Source organism: Pinus tabuliformis, chromosome 8, assembly GCF_031772625.1.
Source record: "Pinus tabuliformis cultivar Carrire ecotype Pingquan chromosome 8, CPIR1, whole genome shotgun sequence".
NCBI classification, from domain to species: Eukaryota; Viridiplantae; Streptophyta; class Pinopsida; order Pinales; family Pinaceae; genus Pinus; species Pinus tabuliformis.
Genome location: NC_142294.1, coordinates 2076403596 through 2076422223, shown reverse-complemented (window position 1 = coordinate 2076422223; position 18628 = coordinate 2076403596). Strand labels below are relative to the sequence as shown.

The following is an 18628-nucleotide window of genomic DNA, read 5'->3' as shown; positions in this document are numbered from 1 at the left end:
AAAAGGTTTACAGGGTGCGATCACACAAACTTGCTTCTCGTACACTCCTTGCGAATCTTGGACAAGAAGCCCTTTCCGATATTCATTTGCTCTTTAAAGGTCAAGTTAGGCGCAGCATCATGAGTCTGTACGCCCCTTGTGATTTTTCTAACATTCCTGGATCCCCCAATGCTATTCCATCTGTTGGGTTAGACAAATTGCCTAATTTTCAAGGAGATAATGCCATTACTGTTAATTCCCACTTGCGAGATTTCAATATATGGATGGCTAAGTATGCTAGATCTCCTGATTTTGATCATGAAGATGTCAGGATGTCTCTTTTTGTCTTGACTCTAGCAGGTGATGCTTATGACTGGTTTACAGAAAAACCTCCAAATTCATTTAACTCTTTACAATCAATCATAAATTCATTTAGAGAAAAATATGGAGATAAGAGAGAGGGAAGACATCTTGTAAGAGCTCTTACTCTAATAAAAAAGAGAGAGGATGAAAATGTTGAAGAATTTAATAGAAGGTTTAATGGTATTATTAGAGAATTACCTCAAGACTATAAACCTACAGATAAAACTCTCCAAGATTTTTACATTGATGCCTTTGGTCCTGAACCATCTTATGAGTTAAGGCGTGCTAAACTCACTGATTATCGAGATTGCCAAGCCTTAGCTATAGAGCTTGAAAAGGACAAGGCAGCTTCTGGGAAATCTGAAATCCCAGGTTTTGATAGGGCTGCTACGAAACTAAAGGAACCTAAGGGAAAAGCAGTCCAAGAGCCAGAAAGTGAGCTTGTTCTTAAATTGCTTCAAAAAATTGAAACTATGGAAATTAATCATAATAAGGAGATAAACACTTTGCAGAATAGATTGATTCAGATGGAAAGAACGCAATCGCAAAATTTTCAGCCTCGAAATAATAATAACAAAAATAATAATTGGCAAAGAAGAGGTCAATCTAGTGAGCAGAGACCCCCTAACCCGCTTACTAATCTGGTAGATGATGCTCCTCCTTACTGTCGTGCTTGCGATGCTTTTCACGAAGAGTCCTCTTGTCTCATTATCAGAAGACTCTTGGATAATGGAATGCTTGGGACAGGTGAGCAAATAAACGTAGTAGGGAGCAAGTTTCCTGTGCCCATGAATGATTGGATAGAGATTAAGGAAAGGAGCTATGATGTTATGGATCCTTCATCTGCTTTTAGTATTAATAACCTTGAAAATGAAGATGACATTTTGGCTAGGTTATATGGTGAGAAACCCTCTCCTGAGAAAATTTTAGAAATTGCTAGAGATAGGGGTTTGACATACCAAAGAAGGGATAAAGATCAGAGCGGGAATCAAATTCCCCCTCGAACTTTAAACCCTGGCATAAACTCTGGAATAGATGTTGATTTGGGAAGTTGGTTTAACAATGCGAAAATCTGGGTTCCTGTGTCAGAGATCGCTAAGATCCCTTCCCAAAAAGACAAGTTACTAAAGGCAATTCAGGGTCCTCAAATCAACACTTCTCAGCAGAAGATTCGCGAGGTTGACTATCATGATGCTCCTATTTATCTGCAAAGCGTAGATGCTGATAACAAAGATCATCAACCCTTCTTTATCACCTTATTAGTCAACGGGTATAAATTGAATAACTGCATGTTGGATTCAGGCGCATCTGCTTGCGTTATGACTAAAAGGGTCATGGAACAGCTTAACTTAAGAGTTTCTAGACCCTACTATAATATATGTGCTATGGATTCTAAGAAAATCGAAGTACATGGTTTAATCAAGGATTTACAAGTTCACCTTTCTGTTTACCCGGACATCATGGTTGTTATGGATATCGTTGTCGTTGATGTACCTGATGCTTGGGGTATGCTGTTATCTAGAAAGTGGGCCTCTGATCTGGGAGGAAGCATTCAAATGAATTGGTCATATGCTATGATTCCTTCTCCTAGCGGTGATGGTTTTGTTAGGCTAAATAGAGAGCCCGAGAGGAAATTTCATGTTGAAAATCCTAAGAAGCCTCATAATGAAATAATTAGGGAGCAATCTGACATCGGGAACTATTCTATCATGTCTAATTTCATAATTCCTCCCGATGATAAGGTAAAAAATCTTAAAGATGAAGTCTGGTATATGTACTTCGATGGTGCGTTCTCTAGTCATGGTAAGGGCGCGGGAGTAGTGCTTAAATCTCCCCTTGGTCACATATTCAAGTTTGCCTATCGTTTAGAATTTGAAGCAACCAACAATGTCGCTGAGTACGAAGCTATATTGTTGGGTCTTGAATTGGCCAAAGCTTTGAGGATTAAATTGCTTAGCATCAAGGGGGATTCCGATCTGGTTATCATGCAACTTAAAAACAAATTCACATGTAGAAATCAGAGATTAAGAAACTATCGAAATGTTGTGTGGGATACTATGGAGCACTTTGATGCCCTTAACCTTGAAGCAATCCCTCGAGAACAAAATAGTTTGGCAGATGAACTTGCCGTAGCTGCTACCACTTTCCAGTTGTCTGACGAATTAATTAACGATAAAATCAAAATGGAAGTAATATTTAGACCATCTGTCCCAGATAACTCAGAGCATTGGCAAGTTTTTAATGATGAAAAACAAGTCGTTCGTTTTCTCAATAGTTTAGATGAGTTTGAGGATTTTCGGATAATTTCTCAGGAGGATGGATCTTTGAATCATGAACATATCATAAATCCTACTCCTAGAAATGTGGTTGCCTTGGAGCAACATTTTGATCGGCATGATGCCACGAAGCTTAGAGAAGAAAACAAGATGGACCCAGGCGAGTACCTCGAAATGAACATTGGTACTTCTGAAAATCCGAAAATAGTTAAAATTGGTAAAGGTACTAGTTTGGAGGAAAGGAAAAAGTTAGCTGATTTACTTCATGAATATAGAGATGTTTTAGCTTTTTCCTATGATGAATTAAAAGGCTATAGGGAAGATGTTATGGAGCATACTATTCCTTTAAAGGACGAGAATGCTAAACCCTTTCGGCAGAAACTTAGGCAAATTAATCCGAAATTAGCCCCCTTGGTCCAGAAAGAGCTTGCTAAGATGCTTTCAGCAGGGATCATCGCTCAAACTAGGCATTCGACATGGTGTTCGAATTTGGTGATTGTTAGGAAAAAGAACGGTTCAATAAGACTTTGTGTCGATTTTAGAAACCTTAATCTGGCATGCAAAAAGGATAATTACCCTTTGCCAAACATGGAAACTTTGTTGCAAAGAGTAACTGGGTCTGGAATGATGTCATTGCTAGACGGTTTTTCTGGGTATAATCAAGTTTGGGTTAAAAAAGAAGATCGACACAAGACCACATTCACAACACCATGGGGCACTTTTGAGTACATCAGAATGCCATTTGGGTTAACAAATGTTGGGGCTACTTTCCAGAGGGCCATGGATTATGCCTTCAAAGGGTTAATCGGGAAAATTATCGAAATCTATCAAGACGATCTTACTGTTTTCTCTAAAGATGGTATCAGTCATATAGATCATCTTAGGCAAGTTTTCGACAGATGTAGAGAATATGGAATTTCTTTGAATCCGGCTAAATCTATTTTTGGGGTAACAAAAGGGAAATTACTCGGTCATATCATTTCTAAGGAAGGAATCAAAATCGACCCCGAACGAGTTGAAGCCATTCAAAAGATTCCACTCCCGCATAATCTTAAATCCCTTCAGTCTTTCCTTGGAAAGATAAATTTTATTAGAAGATTCATCCCGAACTATGCAGAAATAGCTAAGCCCATTCAAAATCTTCTGAAGAAAGATGCAAAATTTGTCTGGCAAGAAGAGGGCAAAAAGGCTTTCCAAGAAATCAAGTCCGCTATTGCAAAAGCTCCTGTCTTGGTTAGTCCTGACTATTCCAAGGATTTCATGATTTTTTCTTTCGCTTCTGAAGATACCATCGCCGGTGTTTTGCTTCAAAAGAATCGAGATGGTCACAAGCAGCCTATTGCTTTCATGAGTAGAGCACTTCAAAACTCCGAATTGAAGTACAATACCATGGAAAAGCAGGCTTATGCCTTGGTCAAGTCTCTTAAGCATTTTAAAACTTATGTGGGTTATTCTAAGATCATTGCTTTCGTCCCACATTCTGCTGTTAAGGACATATTGACTCAAACTGATTGCTTAGGGACTCGTGCTAGGTGGGTTACTAAGATACAGGAGTATGATTTAGAAATTAGACCCACCAAGCTGATCAAAGGCCAAGGTTTAGCTCAAATGTTAACTGAAAGTAATGAAAAGACTCTTGGTTTGTTCTGCCTTGACGATCTATCTTCGCCAGAGTTGAGAAGATTAGCTGAGCATGAATGGTATAAGGACATAGTTTACTATTTGACAAATCTTGCATGTCCTAACCATTTAGTCGCTCATAAAAGAAGGGCTCTTAGACTAAAAGCCACTAAGTACTGCCTTATGAAGGATGGCCTTGGATGGAGAAATCCTGAGGGCATAGTGCTTAGGTGTGTTGACGATGTTGAGTCCAAAAGATTAATCTCCGAATTTCATTCAGGATTTTGTGGTGGTCATTATGCCGCTAGAACTACCGCCCACAAAATCCTAAGAGCTGGCTATTATTGGCCTTCGATTTTTTCCGATGTGCACAAGTATGTTAGAACGTGTCAAGCCTGTCAACTGTTCACTGGGAAGCAGAAACTTGCTGCCCTTCCTCTACAACCTGTTATCGTAGAGGCACCTTTTCAGCATTAGGGTCTGGACTTCATAGGGAAGTTCCATGAAAATTCTAGCAATGGCTACTCTTGGATTTTGACCGCTACCGATTATTTCACTAAATGGGTCGAAGCCATTCCTGCTAAGAATGCCACTGAAAAGGTGATTATGGATTTCATTGAGAATAACATCATTACTAGATTTGGTGTCCCCGCTAAGATCACTACGGACAATGCCAAGGCTTTTAGTTCTTCAGAGTTTACATCTTTTTGTTTCAAATATGGCATTGTCTTATGTCATTCGTCGAATTACTATCCTCAGGGTAATGGTTTGGCTGAATCAAGTAATAAAAATCTCATAACCATTATCAAGAAGATAGTAGGAGATAACAAGAAGTCTTGGGACAGTAAAATCAAGTATGCTTTGTGGGCAGACAGAATTACTAAGAAGAAGTCTACTGGTAAATCTCCTTTTGAATTAGTTTATGGCTTAGATGTTACCTTACCTGTGCACCTAAAATTGCCAGCCTATCAGCTTCTCCAAAATTTTTCCACTAACAAAGATGTTGTTCAGAATAGGATAGATCAGATTGTGGAATTAGATGAGGCTCGTCGGACAGCTTTTGAGGCTATATGTAAAAATCAATCTAATATTAAGAAAAGCTTTGATAAATGCTCTCGATCTAGATCTTTGCAGGTTGGAGATATGGTTTTACTCTGGGATCGCAAAAATGAAAAGCCGGGAAAACATAAGAAGTTTGATAGTTTGTGGCTGGGACCATACATCATTAGAGATATAGCCGGGCCAAACTCATTCTACTTGAGCAGATTGGATGGCGAACCACTTGATCTACCAGTGAACGGCCAAATGCTCAAGCTGTTCTTCAGAGATGATATCTGATGCCATGGGGCATCTTCTGTATTGTATTTCTATCCCTACTCCTTGTCTTTTCAGCATTTCATTTCTGTTTTTAGGATTAGATTTACTTTTCATGTTATTAGTTAGTTAATAAATGAAGAGCTTTTATCTTTCCTGTGCTTAATGTATATGATGATTTTGGACGGACGCTACTTATATTTTGTTGTGTGTTGCATGGATGCAGATTCTGGATTCTCACATTCCTACAGAGCAGCAACGTGTCCCCAAGTAGAGCCAGATGTTGACCACTACTGGTCAACTTCCCATGCAGTACACCCTCTTTTCTTGGCAGAAAGGGGTAGCACCTGAACGACGTGTCCGTGCCAGCCTACAGTCATCAGCAGCTTGATCATTTCAATTGTAAACCCAGTCTGCATGTATGAATTGTAAATAATCTAAGCAGATCAGAGTCATGTATGTAAAATTGCCTAGGTGGACCTAACTTTCTATGATAATCTATGTCCCGGAAGGTTTTTTGTCTCACCGATCCATGGATCGGCAGAGTTTTCCTTCAAACCTGACCCCAAAGCCGGGATGGATTTTGTCATTAGAACTTTAGGAGAATCCTAGTGTGTTAATCTGCTAGATTATAGTTGTGTCGCAGAACTGGGTGATTTATGAGGGTCTGTATTAAGTGGGTTTGTCCCCTTGAGATGTAAATTGTAAAAAAATCATCATGAAATGTGTCTTGAGAGTTGAAAATGTTTTAAATCCCCTCGTGAGTCCTAAGTCCTAGGTCCTAGGTAATGTTTCCAATGGCTTAGTTCGATGATCCATTTAAAAAATGAAATAAAATAATAAAAATTTAAAAAATTTAATAAAAAATAATAAAAAATTTTAAAAATTTAAAAAAATGAAATAAATAAAAAAATAATAAAAAATTTAAAAAATAATAATAAAAAATTAATTGAATAAATCGACGGATGAGATCAAGAGATGTCTTGATCTTCATCAACGGTCGAGATCATTTTTACATGGATCAATCGAACTAGCCGTTGGAGCATTTCCTTTAAATAGGGTGCTAGGAGTCATTTTCAGATCATTCGATCTGTGAGTCAATACTGAGAAAGCTCTCTTGTAATCTGATTTCTGGTTAATAAAAGAAGACTTTGGGGTCCAAATCTTGCTGGTGTTACTCTCTGGAATTGCTGTGAGATGGTTTCATTTTCTGCATATGTTATTTTCAGCCGTTAATAATAGCTTTTCGTAGAGTATTGTGAGCACAGGTATCTTGTTCACTTGCTGGGGTTTGGGTGCTGTTAGGGTTTCTGAAGTAATGGCAGGTATCTCCATTACTTCCTGAGATCTAGCAGCATTTTGCCCTCTTTATTGACAGTTGTTTCGAGCTGTGCAGAAAACATCATTGAAGGAAATTTTGGTGGGCGTTTGGGGAAGTTCTAGGCTGAACCAGCCGACTCCCACAGGCTTTTCTTTGCAGAGCCTAGCTGATTTTGGCCCTGGGTTAATCATTAAGAGTTTCTTTTCGGGTTTATATGAGAGATTTCTGAAACATTACATGATATTCGAAAATATTATTCCTGTGCCTATTGCTGAATCAGGCTTTTAAGGGGCCATATCTGTAATTCTTTTGCTGGATCTAGGGTTTTTATTTTATTTTTATTTTTATTTTTTATTTTTTTTGTGACTTTAGGTTTTACTTTAAAATTTTGTGCATCTGCCAGGTCTTGTTTTTCTTCTTGCAGGATGCAGATCTGAGATAAGACCTGGAAGAAAACTCAAGCTTTGAAGGTTCCCTGTTTTGGATTTCAGGTGTTTAAAATTTTTCAGATCTAGGAATATATTGCCGAGGGTTCCATATGCAAAAGTCAAATCAGTTGTTGCCTCAGCAAAATTTCTAACTTCAAACAAAGCTAGCCATTGCAAGCCGGCTCATGATTTCAGCATTCTACACAGGCCATTGTTTGTTCTCTGCATTGAACAGTGAGAAATTCAAATTTTTCTAGACTGCAAAACGAAAACCCATCCGCTGGTGACCAACCTGTAACAGTTTTGGAAATCGCTTGAAAAGTGAACCAATTCGTGCCCCAAGCCGTACACCTGCAGTATCAAATCCATTAGTTGGATCAGCATTTCTGTATGACGGTAGTAGACATTTGGTTTAAAAAGAATCTCCTACTGCAATTTCGTTTTATTAATATCAACTAAGCAGTAAAGCAGTCTTGCTTTCCCCTCTCGATCATCACCTGCACACAAGCGAATTTCAGATTAGCAATCTGCGGGTTTTTCATCAATTCCTCCACGCCTGCGTTGAGTTTCTTTGCCACCGTCGACTGTGGGAAGTATGGATTTCTGAATTCCAAATTAAGCATCGGACTAGAACTCGCGCGCAGGTGATCTGCAAATCGGGATCCTCAGCTATCCTCTTCCGCCGTCGACTGTGCATAAAACCAAACTATTACACCTGAAACGCGTTTTTTTTTTTTTTTACCGCAGACGGGTTCTCTGCATGAGCAAAGGCAGAAGGTGAAAGGCCAGATAGCTCACGAGTTTTGGCGTAAGTTCTCATCTTCTTGTGCTGGCCGAGTTTCCGCGGACTTGCGTGAAACATAACCAGGTCTGTTACGCTGGTAAATCTTCCATCCGAGGCTCAATGAATACGTTCTGATCTTAAAGCCGAGTTTTTTCATTTTAGAAGGGTTTAATGTTTTAGATTAGATTCTTTTTTTTTTATGTTTTAGACGTTCGACTTTATATTTATGTTAGGTTTATCTGTAGTTTAGAGTTAGATTATCTTTTAGTTTTAGATTTTAACATTTATTTATTTTTTTTTAGATTTTCATTTAGTTTTATTTCATAATCATAAAAAATATAAAAAAAATAAAAAAAAAAAAGATTTTATTTAGTATCTTTTCGGACTTAGGTTTATTTTATTTTAGGTATTTTAGATTCTATTTAGAATAGGTTTTAATTTCATATTTTAGATTGTAATTAGATTTCAATTTATTTTCTATAGTTTAAATTTAATTTTTGGTTAGATTTCTATTTTTCACCTTTTTTTTAGAAAAAAAAAAAAAAAAATTGTTGTGGAATTTTTCCTTTGTCAGATCTAGTTATTTTTCGGGAATTATTATTCACACTGAGATCTGAGTTTTTTTAAGTCGAGATGCGAAGTTGAAATATGATTGTTGTTCATGGTGCACGTTTCCATATCATTTAACAAGTAATCGTTTTTATAATCATCTCTTAAGGCACTGGTCTGCTTCATTAATTAAATCCATCAAGTGCTTTTATATCGTATCTCGTGTCTCCCAACCAACTGGTCGACAGTTGGTCTTCATCATCCCACAGGGACTACCCCCCTTAGCCGCGGGAGACAGGCTTAAACGGAGGGATCGGGGATCAGAGTGACAGCCCCCGGTCTGAGAATCGGGATGGAGGACTATAGACTTGTGGCTACGCCAATGATCACCAATTGGAAGAAGATTGATGCATCAGAAGACAAGGATGTCGATCCCACCCTATATAGGCAGCTCATAGGGTCCCTGATGTATTTGGTCAATACCAGGCCAAACATTTGCTACGCTGTCAACACCCTCAGTCAGTTCATGGTGGAACCGAAGAGGGTGCACTGGGCAGCAGCCAAACATGTTCTCAAGTATTTACAAGGAACAGTTGATTATGGACTCTTGTACAATAGGCGTAAGGATATCAGATTGAGTGGATTTACTGATGCAAATTGTTGGAATTTCTAAGTCTGACACATTAGAAACCCTTCATGCACTTTACTGATTTATTCCTACCTACTTGTTCAATTAATTAACAAGTTATTTACCATGTAAACACTGGAAATAAATACAAGTGCATGCTCAACACATTACATATCATCAACTGAAAGAAACAGAAACAAGCACACAAGTGACACCATTGTTTTTGGACTAATGTCCCTAGAAAAACCTAATGTGGGAAAACCGGTGCAGCTATATGAGGGTTTGATTTATTAAGCAATTTCAGAATACAATCTGGGTGCCAAATTCGGCTCACCCACCAGAGAAAAGTCTCGGTAGCAGTACCTCTCTACTCAGAAGCAGATATTCTAGCTGAAACCTCGGATAAACACTCCAGCAACTCCACAGCTCCAATATGCCCCAAGAAACCCCAACGTCAGCCTCTCTGGCCCATCGTCAGCCCAGCATCACTCTGGCTTGGCCCGCGTCAGCCTCTGGAGGCACTACGTCAGTCCTTTGGCCCTCTGCACCACCCATGTTGGTCCTCTAAGGCACTGCACAGCTCCTGGCTGCCTTTGCGTAAACCCTTGGCTACTTCTGTGTCCCTCTCTCTGGCTACTGTGTTGATCCCCCCAGTGCTATCTCTGCCTCTTTGCTTTTGTATTCACTGCCCCTCAGCTGCAACTCTGATCACTCTCTCAACTTTCTCAGCAAATCCAGTCCCAAAAAGTCGAAATCTTGATCTCTTGGTGTGTTCTCCAAGTGACCCTCAAGCCTCCTCTTATACTTTTCTCGTTGACAAATCAACGGTCGAGATTAAGTCCCTAATCAGTAGCTGAGATTAGATCTGGCTTGATCCATGACTTTTGGACCATTCTAACACAGTTTTATATTAATACACATTAATATTTTATTTTCCCTAAGTTTAGACTTAGGGACTCCATTAAAAATATTAATTATTTTAATATCTCCCAAACTGTGTAGAATCTGCCCAAACCCTTTCTGGGTATTGGAGATCTCATGTGCCTTAGCCTCTCCACCAATTTTCTTGGCTAGAGCACATCTGATGCTACCCCAAATCAACACTCCCTCTAGGCGAGGATTGTGCGCTAGCAACATTCCTCACTGAGTATCACCCTGATCATCCAGCATCGGTCCCTGTGTTGATGCTAGGCCTGTTGCCCATCATCCTCTGCACTGTTGCATCCTGTATTGCTTCCCATGGCTTTGCCACTGCCACTGCTGCATCCATACTGCAACTCCCTTTGCATGCATGCTGCTGCCCATGGCCCTGCCACTACCACTGCTGCATCTCCACTGCAACCCCTCTCATCTTGCTGCATCGTCTTGCCCAAAGCACTACCACTACTAACTGTTGCACTGCAACTCAGTTACTGAGAAGTAAGTAACTGATCTCCCAATGCTAACATCTCCATTAGACTAGAAACACTCCTAATGTTGAAGCTCCCTCTATCGCTAACAGGTGCTCCCTCTCTGACCTTTGCGTTGCTACAACAACCCCCTGCATCTTGCACCGTCGCACATCTCTTTGCGCCATCTTGCACTAGTGCAACACTCCCGTGCTTCTCGCACTGCTGCCTCACATTGTCCTGGGAATCCTACATTGTAGCTCCCTCTGTCGCTCCATTCGCATCCATCTCTACTGACATTCGCTAATACTGCTACTCCTCTTCGGGGCTCCCGTAGCTAGGTATAATCCGAGAGGTTGGGTACCTCAAGGATCCTGCCCCTCATCGCCTGTAGTCCATCTAACTACAACTCGATGTCTCCCCACTTCTACTTAAGTGGCGTGTGTGCACTCATGGCACAGTCATCATCTGTCTCCACTTCCTTCTCTGCCCTTGCTGGCACAACCTTGGTCTCGGAGGCCTCCCCCTTGCTCTTCTTCCTTGGACACCGGGTCGCATAATGACCCAGCTCCCCACAGCAGAAGCATTTGACCTTGGAGAGGTCCTTCTTCTTTCATCTCTCCTGCTTTCCCTTAGATGTTAGGGCAACATCCACCTCCTCCTCCTTCTTGATTCTGATCCCCTTGCCGCTGCTTCCCGCCTTGCTCGGCCTCTTGATCTCTTCTTGGCAAAGAGCAACCCACATTTCCTCCCAATCTGGAAGGGTCGCCCTGCCCAGTATGCTTTGGACAAACACCTCCCAGTCTTCTAAGACTGTGTTCAGGGCTATTCTCACCATCAATTCTTGATCCAGCATGGCCCCTATGGAAGTCAGTTGATCATGGATCTCCTTCAATCGAACAAGAAAGGATCGATCTGTTCTCCCTTCTGCATATGGTATGATCGCAGCTGATTTTCTAGTAACATCCTTCTATGCACAGAAGTATGTTGGTACAATTTCTTTAGGGCCTTCCACATCTCATTTTCCGTTTCCTTTTCAATGATATGTGGTACTACATGGTCCTTGACCCCGTCAAGGATGATGCTCTTGGCCCTCGCCATTGCCCCCTCGTACTTGTCGTTATCAACTACGTCAACTGGGATAGCTATCGTCCTCAAGGCGAAGTGCTTGACACGATTCCTATCTAGAATGGATAGGATTATGGCCTTCCGACTATGAAGTTTGAGGCTCCGTCCAGTTTGTCTTGGTCTCTTACCCCATTCACCGCCATCTTGTTGCTCCTATACTTCCCTCCTATAAGTTCTCGGTATGACTCCCTATGAGCCTCGATTTCCCTCCTGGAAACCCTTCTGCCAATGTCGAGATGCCCCCACTCCGATCCTTAGTGCCGCTGCACCACTGATCTGGATTTCTTGGCTAGAAACCCTCGGCGGCAACTCCCTCCTCCTTGGTTTTGCCCTGTTAGGTATTGTTCTGACTACAGTACCCCACCAGCTCCATTCTGCAACTTACCCACAACATCTTAAACCCCAGCAAACTGAAGGTTAGAGCTCCTAAGCTCTGCGCAATCCCGGTACCGACAAATCAGCCTCCTTAGCGAACTGCGTCAACTCTCCTGGCCTCTACATGGATCTACGTGAGCCTGCCTTTGCCTCCCTCAGCCTTTGCATTGCCTCTTCTTGGCTCAATCTTGATGACGCAGACACTGCGTCACCCCTACCTTGCTGCTACTCTGCTAGGAACAACTCCTATCACTCGGGAAAGCTGTTTTCTGCTATTGTTGCTCTGCTCGGCTGATGTCCTCAATTCTCCTGTGATCTGCAACCACCCTCTAATACCATGTTGGAATTTCTAAGTCTGACACGTTAGAAACTATTCATGCACTTTACTGATTTATTCCTACCTACTTGTTCTATTAATTAACAAGTTATTTACCATGTAAATACTGGAAATAAATACAAGTACATGCTCAACACATTACAAATCATCAACTGAAGGAAACAGAAACAAGCACACAAGTGACATTGTTGTTTTTGGACTAATATCCCTGGAAAAACCCAATGCAGGAAAATCGGTGCAGCTATATGAGGGTTTGATTTATTAATCAATTTCAGAATACAATTTGGGTGCCAAATCCGGCTCACTCAACAGAGAAAAATCTCGGCAGTAGCACCTCTCTACTCAGAAGCAAATATTCCGGCTAAAACCCTGAATAAATTCTCTGGCAGCTCCAATCTGCCCCACGAAACCCCAACATCAACCTCTAGGGACTGCATCAACCTCTCTCTGGCCCTCTGTGTCACCCACACTAGCCCTCTGAGGCACTGCGCAGCTCTTGGCTGCCTCTGCGTGAGCCCTGAATGGCTCTGCGTGAACCCTTGGCTGCTTCTGTGTCCCTCTCTCCGACTACTGTGTTGATCCTCTCGGTTCTATCTTTGCCTCTCTACTTCTATCTTCACTACCCCTTAGTTGCAACTTTGATCACTCTCTCAACTTTCTCAGCAAACCCAGCCCCAGAAAGTTGAAATCTTGATCTCTTGGTGTGTTCTCCAAGTGACCCTCAAGCCTCCTCTTATACTTTTCTCGTTGACAAATCAATAGCCGAGATTAAGTCCCTAATCAATGGCTAAAATTAGATCTGGCTTGATCCATGACTTTTGGACCATTCTAACATAGTTTTATATTAATTCACATTAATATTTTAATTTCCCTAAGTTTAGACTTAGGGACTCCATTAAAAATATTAATTATTTTAATATCTCCCAAACTGTTTAGAATCTGCCCAAACCCTTTCTGGGTATTGGAGATCTCATGTGCCTTAGCCTCTCCACCAATTTTCGTGGCTAGAGCACACCTGATGCTACCCCAAATCAACATAGTACCACCCTACCACCTTGAAGTGTTTACAGACCCCAACCTGAAGGTGACTTCATTCACCAGCCTAGCACCACCCTACCACCCTATAAAGACAAAAATTAAATACAAAAGTGTGGACTGCCGTACCAGGGACAATAATACACGTTACAATGATATTACAATGATTTTCTTTGACTGACTCGCAGACTACGACCTTAACCCTTGTCCCGACTCCCAACAACAAACCAAAGCCCTTTTCCCAAAATGAATTTGCCTTCTTCAACTCTAGGCAATGACACAAACTTTTTACAATTACAATGATATACACTGTTTGACTTCAGCTGATAAAAAGGGACTCTAGAACAAATTCTTTACAATGCTTACAAACTTGACAACTACTATTCAAACTGTCCTTGATGCTGATGATGAACCTTGCTGTAGAGGGTGGACTATACTGCCTACTTATTCTTGATGTTGCTTACTTAGTAGCTGGAGGATTCATTGAACCTTTATATTCTGCTCTTACTGCTTCAGAGTTCTTCCCTTAAAGATCTGCAATTCTGGTGTTGAGCCAAGAGAAGCTGCAGACGTACTATACCTGTGAGAGAAAATATTTAACAACTCCAATTCCCAAAAGAAAACAGTAAATAAACCCAAACCAAGAGTTCTTACCTTTACCTGCAAAAAAGAGTTGTCAAATAGATCCTATAGACATATGTTAGTGCAAGAGTCATATGATTTTGAATGACAATGCAACAGACTTAAAGGTCAAATCTAATCAAGAACTGCCTTAAGAATTCTGGACCTTTTGCTGCCCTAGATGACTAACTAACTGTTGTTCCTGTAGTCAGTAAAACAATGACTCAAAACACCTGCAACGAAAGGAACAGAACCTAACAATTGGACTGTACAAAAACTTAAGTCTACAGCAATATCAAAACGGCTTACCTCAGAGTCAAAGATGAATCAAACATACCTCTTGTAATTTGTTTGTGGAGGCTTTAGCATGTTCTAACTTCCAAACAGTAATGTGAATTTTCCCTAGATAATTCATTCTTTTTGCAAGATTTGAAACAAGGGACCTTGACTGCAGGACCGTAGATGAGTTCTGTGCTAATTAAGAGATCTGATGCACTCGTTGTCCTGTTGTATGCCTTAGGTATGAGTGCCCTAGAGGGCCGTTAACTGCTTTCCTTCTGTGCTGCCCATTGCAATGATATATTTGTGCAAAAAACAATCCTCAATATACCTAACACTAAGCCCTAACTTGATTAGTGCTATGCCCAATCCTTCGCTCTCCTGAAACAAGGATGATCTGCTTCAAACAATGTGAAAATATGCCAAGCAAAGACCTAAGACTTGCCTTGAGACATCACTCCAAAGACGTGTAGTGAACGAGCCACAGAGATAATCTTAAAACAGAATTCTAAGCCCTCTTTTGGATATCTGCGTTATTAGCTCTAGGGAGGCCGAAAGATTTCAGAGCTAGTCCTTTTAGAATATTCGTTCAAGTCAACTTAGGAAGGAGATAAATACTGCTATGGAAGGGATTTCTTAATGGTGACCATTGGAAGTTTCTTAAGGCCTTGAATCAATTAAAAATTTAAATAATAAATACCTTACATACTAAGGAAAGAGAGCCGCTGGCCATGAGGAAATTAATAAGGTTCTTATTATTATGTTTTGTTATTTTAAGATCATAAATTAATACCCTTCCTAAAATTATGTTATGTCAAAAATCAATAAGCACCTTTTAATAATTAAATAATAATGACTAACCCTTAAGAGCCTTATTTAATATTTGAAATCAATGATTGGCTTAGTGCATATAGTCCCACCTGGTTGTGAAGTTAATGATTGGTTTACTGCCTTTGGTTCTTTAAGTGATTCAATTTGTATGTTGATAAACAATGTCATATATTGACAACTGAAATGTCACTACCCTCTGGGGTTTTAGCCCACAAAACTGGGTCTTCAATTTCAAACCCAATTTTCTCTCAAACCCGAGGGAACCATAGGGCATACCATATGTCAACAGAAACATCTCATCAAGGAGAATCTATCTAGAATTATCTTGACACGAGATTCCATGAATTGCCATGTCAAATTTGTCGACAAAAATCGGCTAGCTCTTGGTGCTGCTTGGGTTGACATCAATGACAACCACCTAGCAACATACTATTGATGAATTGAACTAACTCATAAGGAAATATTACTGGGTTTCCCCCCCTTGTGGGGTTGTCTCAAGAAATTTTGGTGTCTCTTGATTTATTGTTTTTTGTGATCTCTATTGCTCTATTGAAGTTTATGGCTGAAATTTTCAAGTATAACTACTTAATGATTGGAACGCTCTAAAAAAGTCAAATTGTATCATTGGAAGTAGTTATCAGTTTGAAAATTTGTTCTAGTCTTGTTTGCAACTAGAAAAGCAAAACATGGATCAATGTGATGAAAGGATGTGGATCAAGTTTTGATAAAATCAAGAATATGAGGACCATCAGATCACCTATGCAATGATAAATTGGTGATCATCAAATACAAGAGTACAAAAACACACATTAGTACATTAGACCAAGTTGATCTTAAATCATTCATTAATGTCTACTGTCCATTCGAAAAAATCACCTGAACATATATTAGGGAGTTCCAATGTATGTCATCTTGCCAGAAAAGAGGAAAGATGTTTCCAATAGCACAGCACATTCTCAATTTTGAATCCGTTCTGTCAATGAAAACGAAAGGAACACTATGACACTGGTGGTTATTTCCAGCTACAGTCTTGACCTATGACCAATTTTATTTGGCTACAAACTCGTGTTAAGATTGGTACTTTATTTTCTACAATAATATTTTTCTGTTTGCATATTTTATACCATATTTTATACATCTAAAATTCCCCAGGTTTTTATGTAATTGTCTCATTTAGTAATGAGAGAAACCAGCCAATTTTTTCTTGTGGGAATAACTGTCTGATTAATAATGAGCAGTAAGCTGTCATCACCATTCTGCATGAACATGTTGTCTTCTTGAAGCTGAACTGATTTTACACTATCTTATTGACAGTTGATTGATCTTCCTATATCATAACCGAATGAACATTTCATTCTGGCCGATATCCTTATTTCTACAAGCTTGGACAAAGTTGGTTTTAATTTCATTCAAGTCATTATTATTCTTATATCTTCCTATCTTATTGACAGTTGATTGATTTCCATGTTGATCTCTCATGTATTAATAAGAGCAACCAGCCAATTTTTGCTTTCGGGAATGTCTGATTAATAATGAGCAGTAAGCCGCCAATCACCACTCTGCTTGAACATGTTGATTTCTTGAAGCTGAACTGATTTAATACTATCTTATGGACAGTTGATTGATCTTCCTACATCATAACGGAATGAACATTTCATTCTGGCCGATATCTTTATTTCTACAAGCTTGGACAAAGTTGGCTGTAATTTCATTCAAGTCATTATTATTCCGTAATATTTATTGGCCTCCGTATGTGCTGTGGGATATAGATGGATGGTGAAATATTGTTTTAGTTAGTGAGAAGTGCTAGTCATTGCTTTCATGTTAATTCTTTACGAACTCAACAATGCACAATACAATGTAGCCTTATCAGTCTGGACCTTAATATGTTTTCATTGCATCTAATACGTGGATGATATGAATTTATATTTAAAATATGCAAGATTTGTGTTTACATTATCACTTATATATTTGTCTTCTATTTGCAGGTGGAAGAGGGAAACCCACAAATACTTTTGGAAGATGGTAGCTCCAGATTTTCCAGCTTTGCTAGGGCTTCTTTTCTATGACTGGTTTCTGTTTATTAATCTTCAGTGTCTGGGGAACTTGGGATGAAATCAGACCATGCATGATAATTGAAAGCCCAAATAATGGAAGAACTTATTATGTATGATAAATGGACACATGACAACCAGAACAAAAGATTGCATGTCACCAACCTTTTGCTTTCCTTTCAAATGTCGATTTCTGAAAAACAGCAACTCAACTACTGTACAAATGTTGATTTCTGAAAAAGAGCAACTCAACTACTGTGATAGATTGTTTTGGGCATTAAAACCTTTTGAAAACAGCGCTACAATATCTAGACCTGCTACAAGAGTGGACTTGCTAGCTTGCATGGCTGCAACAACAATAAAAAAAATTGGACACTTATTATTAGTATCGCTATCTTTTCTTCGAAAGCTTGCACTAATCCCCAATCACTTGAAATGTCCCGTTTGCATAATCAAAACTATTCACGAGTAGCAAAACGTCTGCTAAACATTTAAATATTTTTAAGATGTGAAACACCTTCACTTTACTATTTAACCATGTCTAATTGCCTGGTTATAATAAGCGGTAATTCATCATCTTTATAAAAAATATGGAACAATTCAAATCTTGCCAGAGTGTGAGCATTGTGTTTATGGAGCTCAAATGGCTTTTAAGATTGGCCATTTTTAATTGTAAGAAAGAAAGAAAGAAATTATTTTAATGTCCATGAAGCTAAAGATAGCATATGGGACAGATTGCTTCTTCAGCTGCTTGATGTATTCAGCCCTTTTTCTGTGAAGCTTCACAATAAATGCTTCGAGCTTCTCGACAAACCCCTCGCTAAATAGATTATCCCAAGAGCTAGCTGCCAGCATATCTGCATAACTTTCCCTGTTGTCTTTGAAGGCCTCACATTCTATAATGAAATGTTTTTTTGTTTCCACTTTTCTGGAAAAACAAAAAAATGCATACCCTTTCCTCCCACACTTCCTTTGGCCTTTTCCAACACTCTGTTTCACAACGAAGTTGATGAGAATTAGTCCTTAACTGAGCAATAAGAATTTTGGCTCTACAAGAGATATTGGCCTCTATGTATGCTTTTGGTTGATGATTATGAGTGGGATTAAACACTTCAATATAGTAATTTTTCTTTCTTCCTAGCTCCTTATCCCAAGTACATTTGTGGAACTTTTCCATAACAAAAGCTTTTATCTCTTTGTTGTTTATGGGACACGCGTTCAAGCAAATACCCCATTTACTAAACCATTTGTTATTTTGCTGCATCCAAGTTTTTTTGTGCAAGAGTTTTTTTGCTCTTGCACAATCTATCATTAAAGA

At 39.5% G+C, this 18628-nt stretch overlaps 1 protein-coding gene across 2 annotated transcripts in view; it reads left to right on the top strand.

Moving 5' to 3' along the window:
- The window catches only part of ABCC13 (multidrug resistance-associated protein 11), a 547614-nt gene extending 529916 nt beyond the window's left edge, over positions 1-17698 (top strand). For both annotated transcript variants that reach the window (XM_089375024.1, XM_089375023.1), the window contains one exon: positions 17245-17698. In XM_089375024.1, the coding sequence (XP_089231150.1) occupies positions 17245-17325 (81 nt within the window). In that variant the 3' untranslated portion in view covers positions 17326-17698. The remainder of the gene's footprint in view (positions 1-17244) is intronic.
- The last annotated feature ends 930 nt before the right edge of the window (positions 17699-18628 follow it).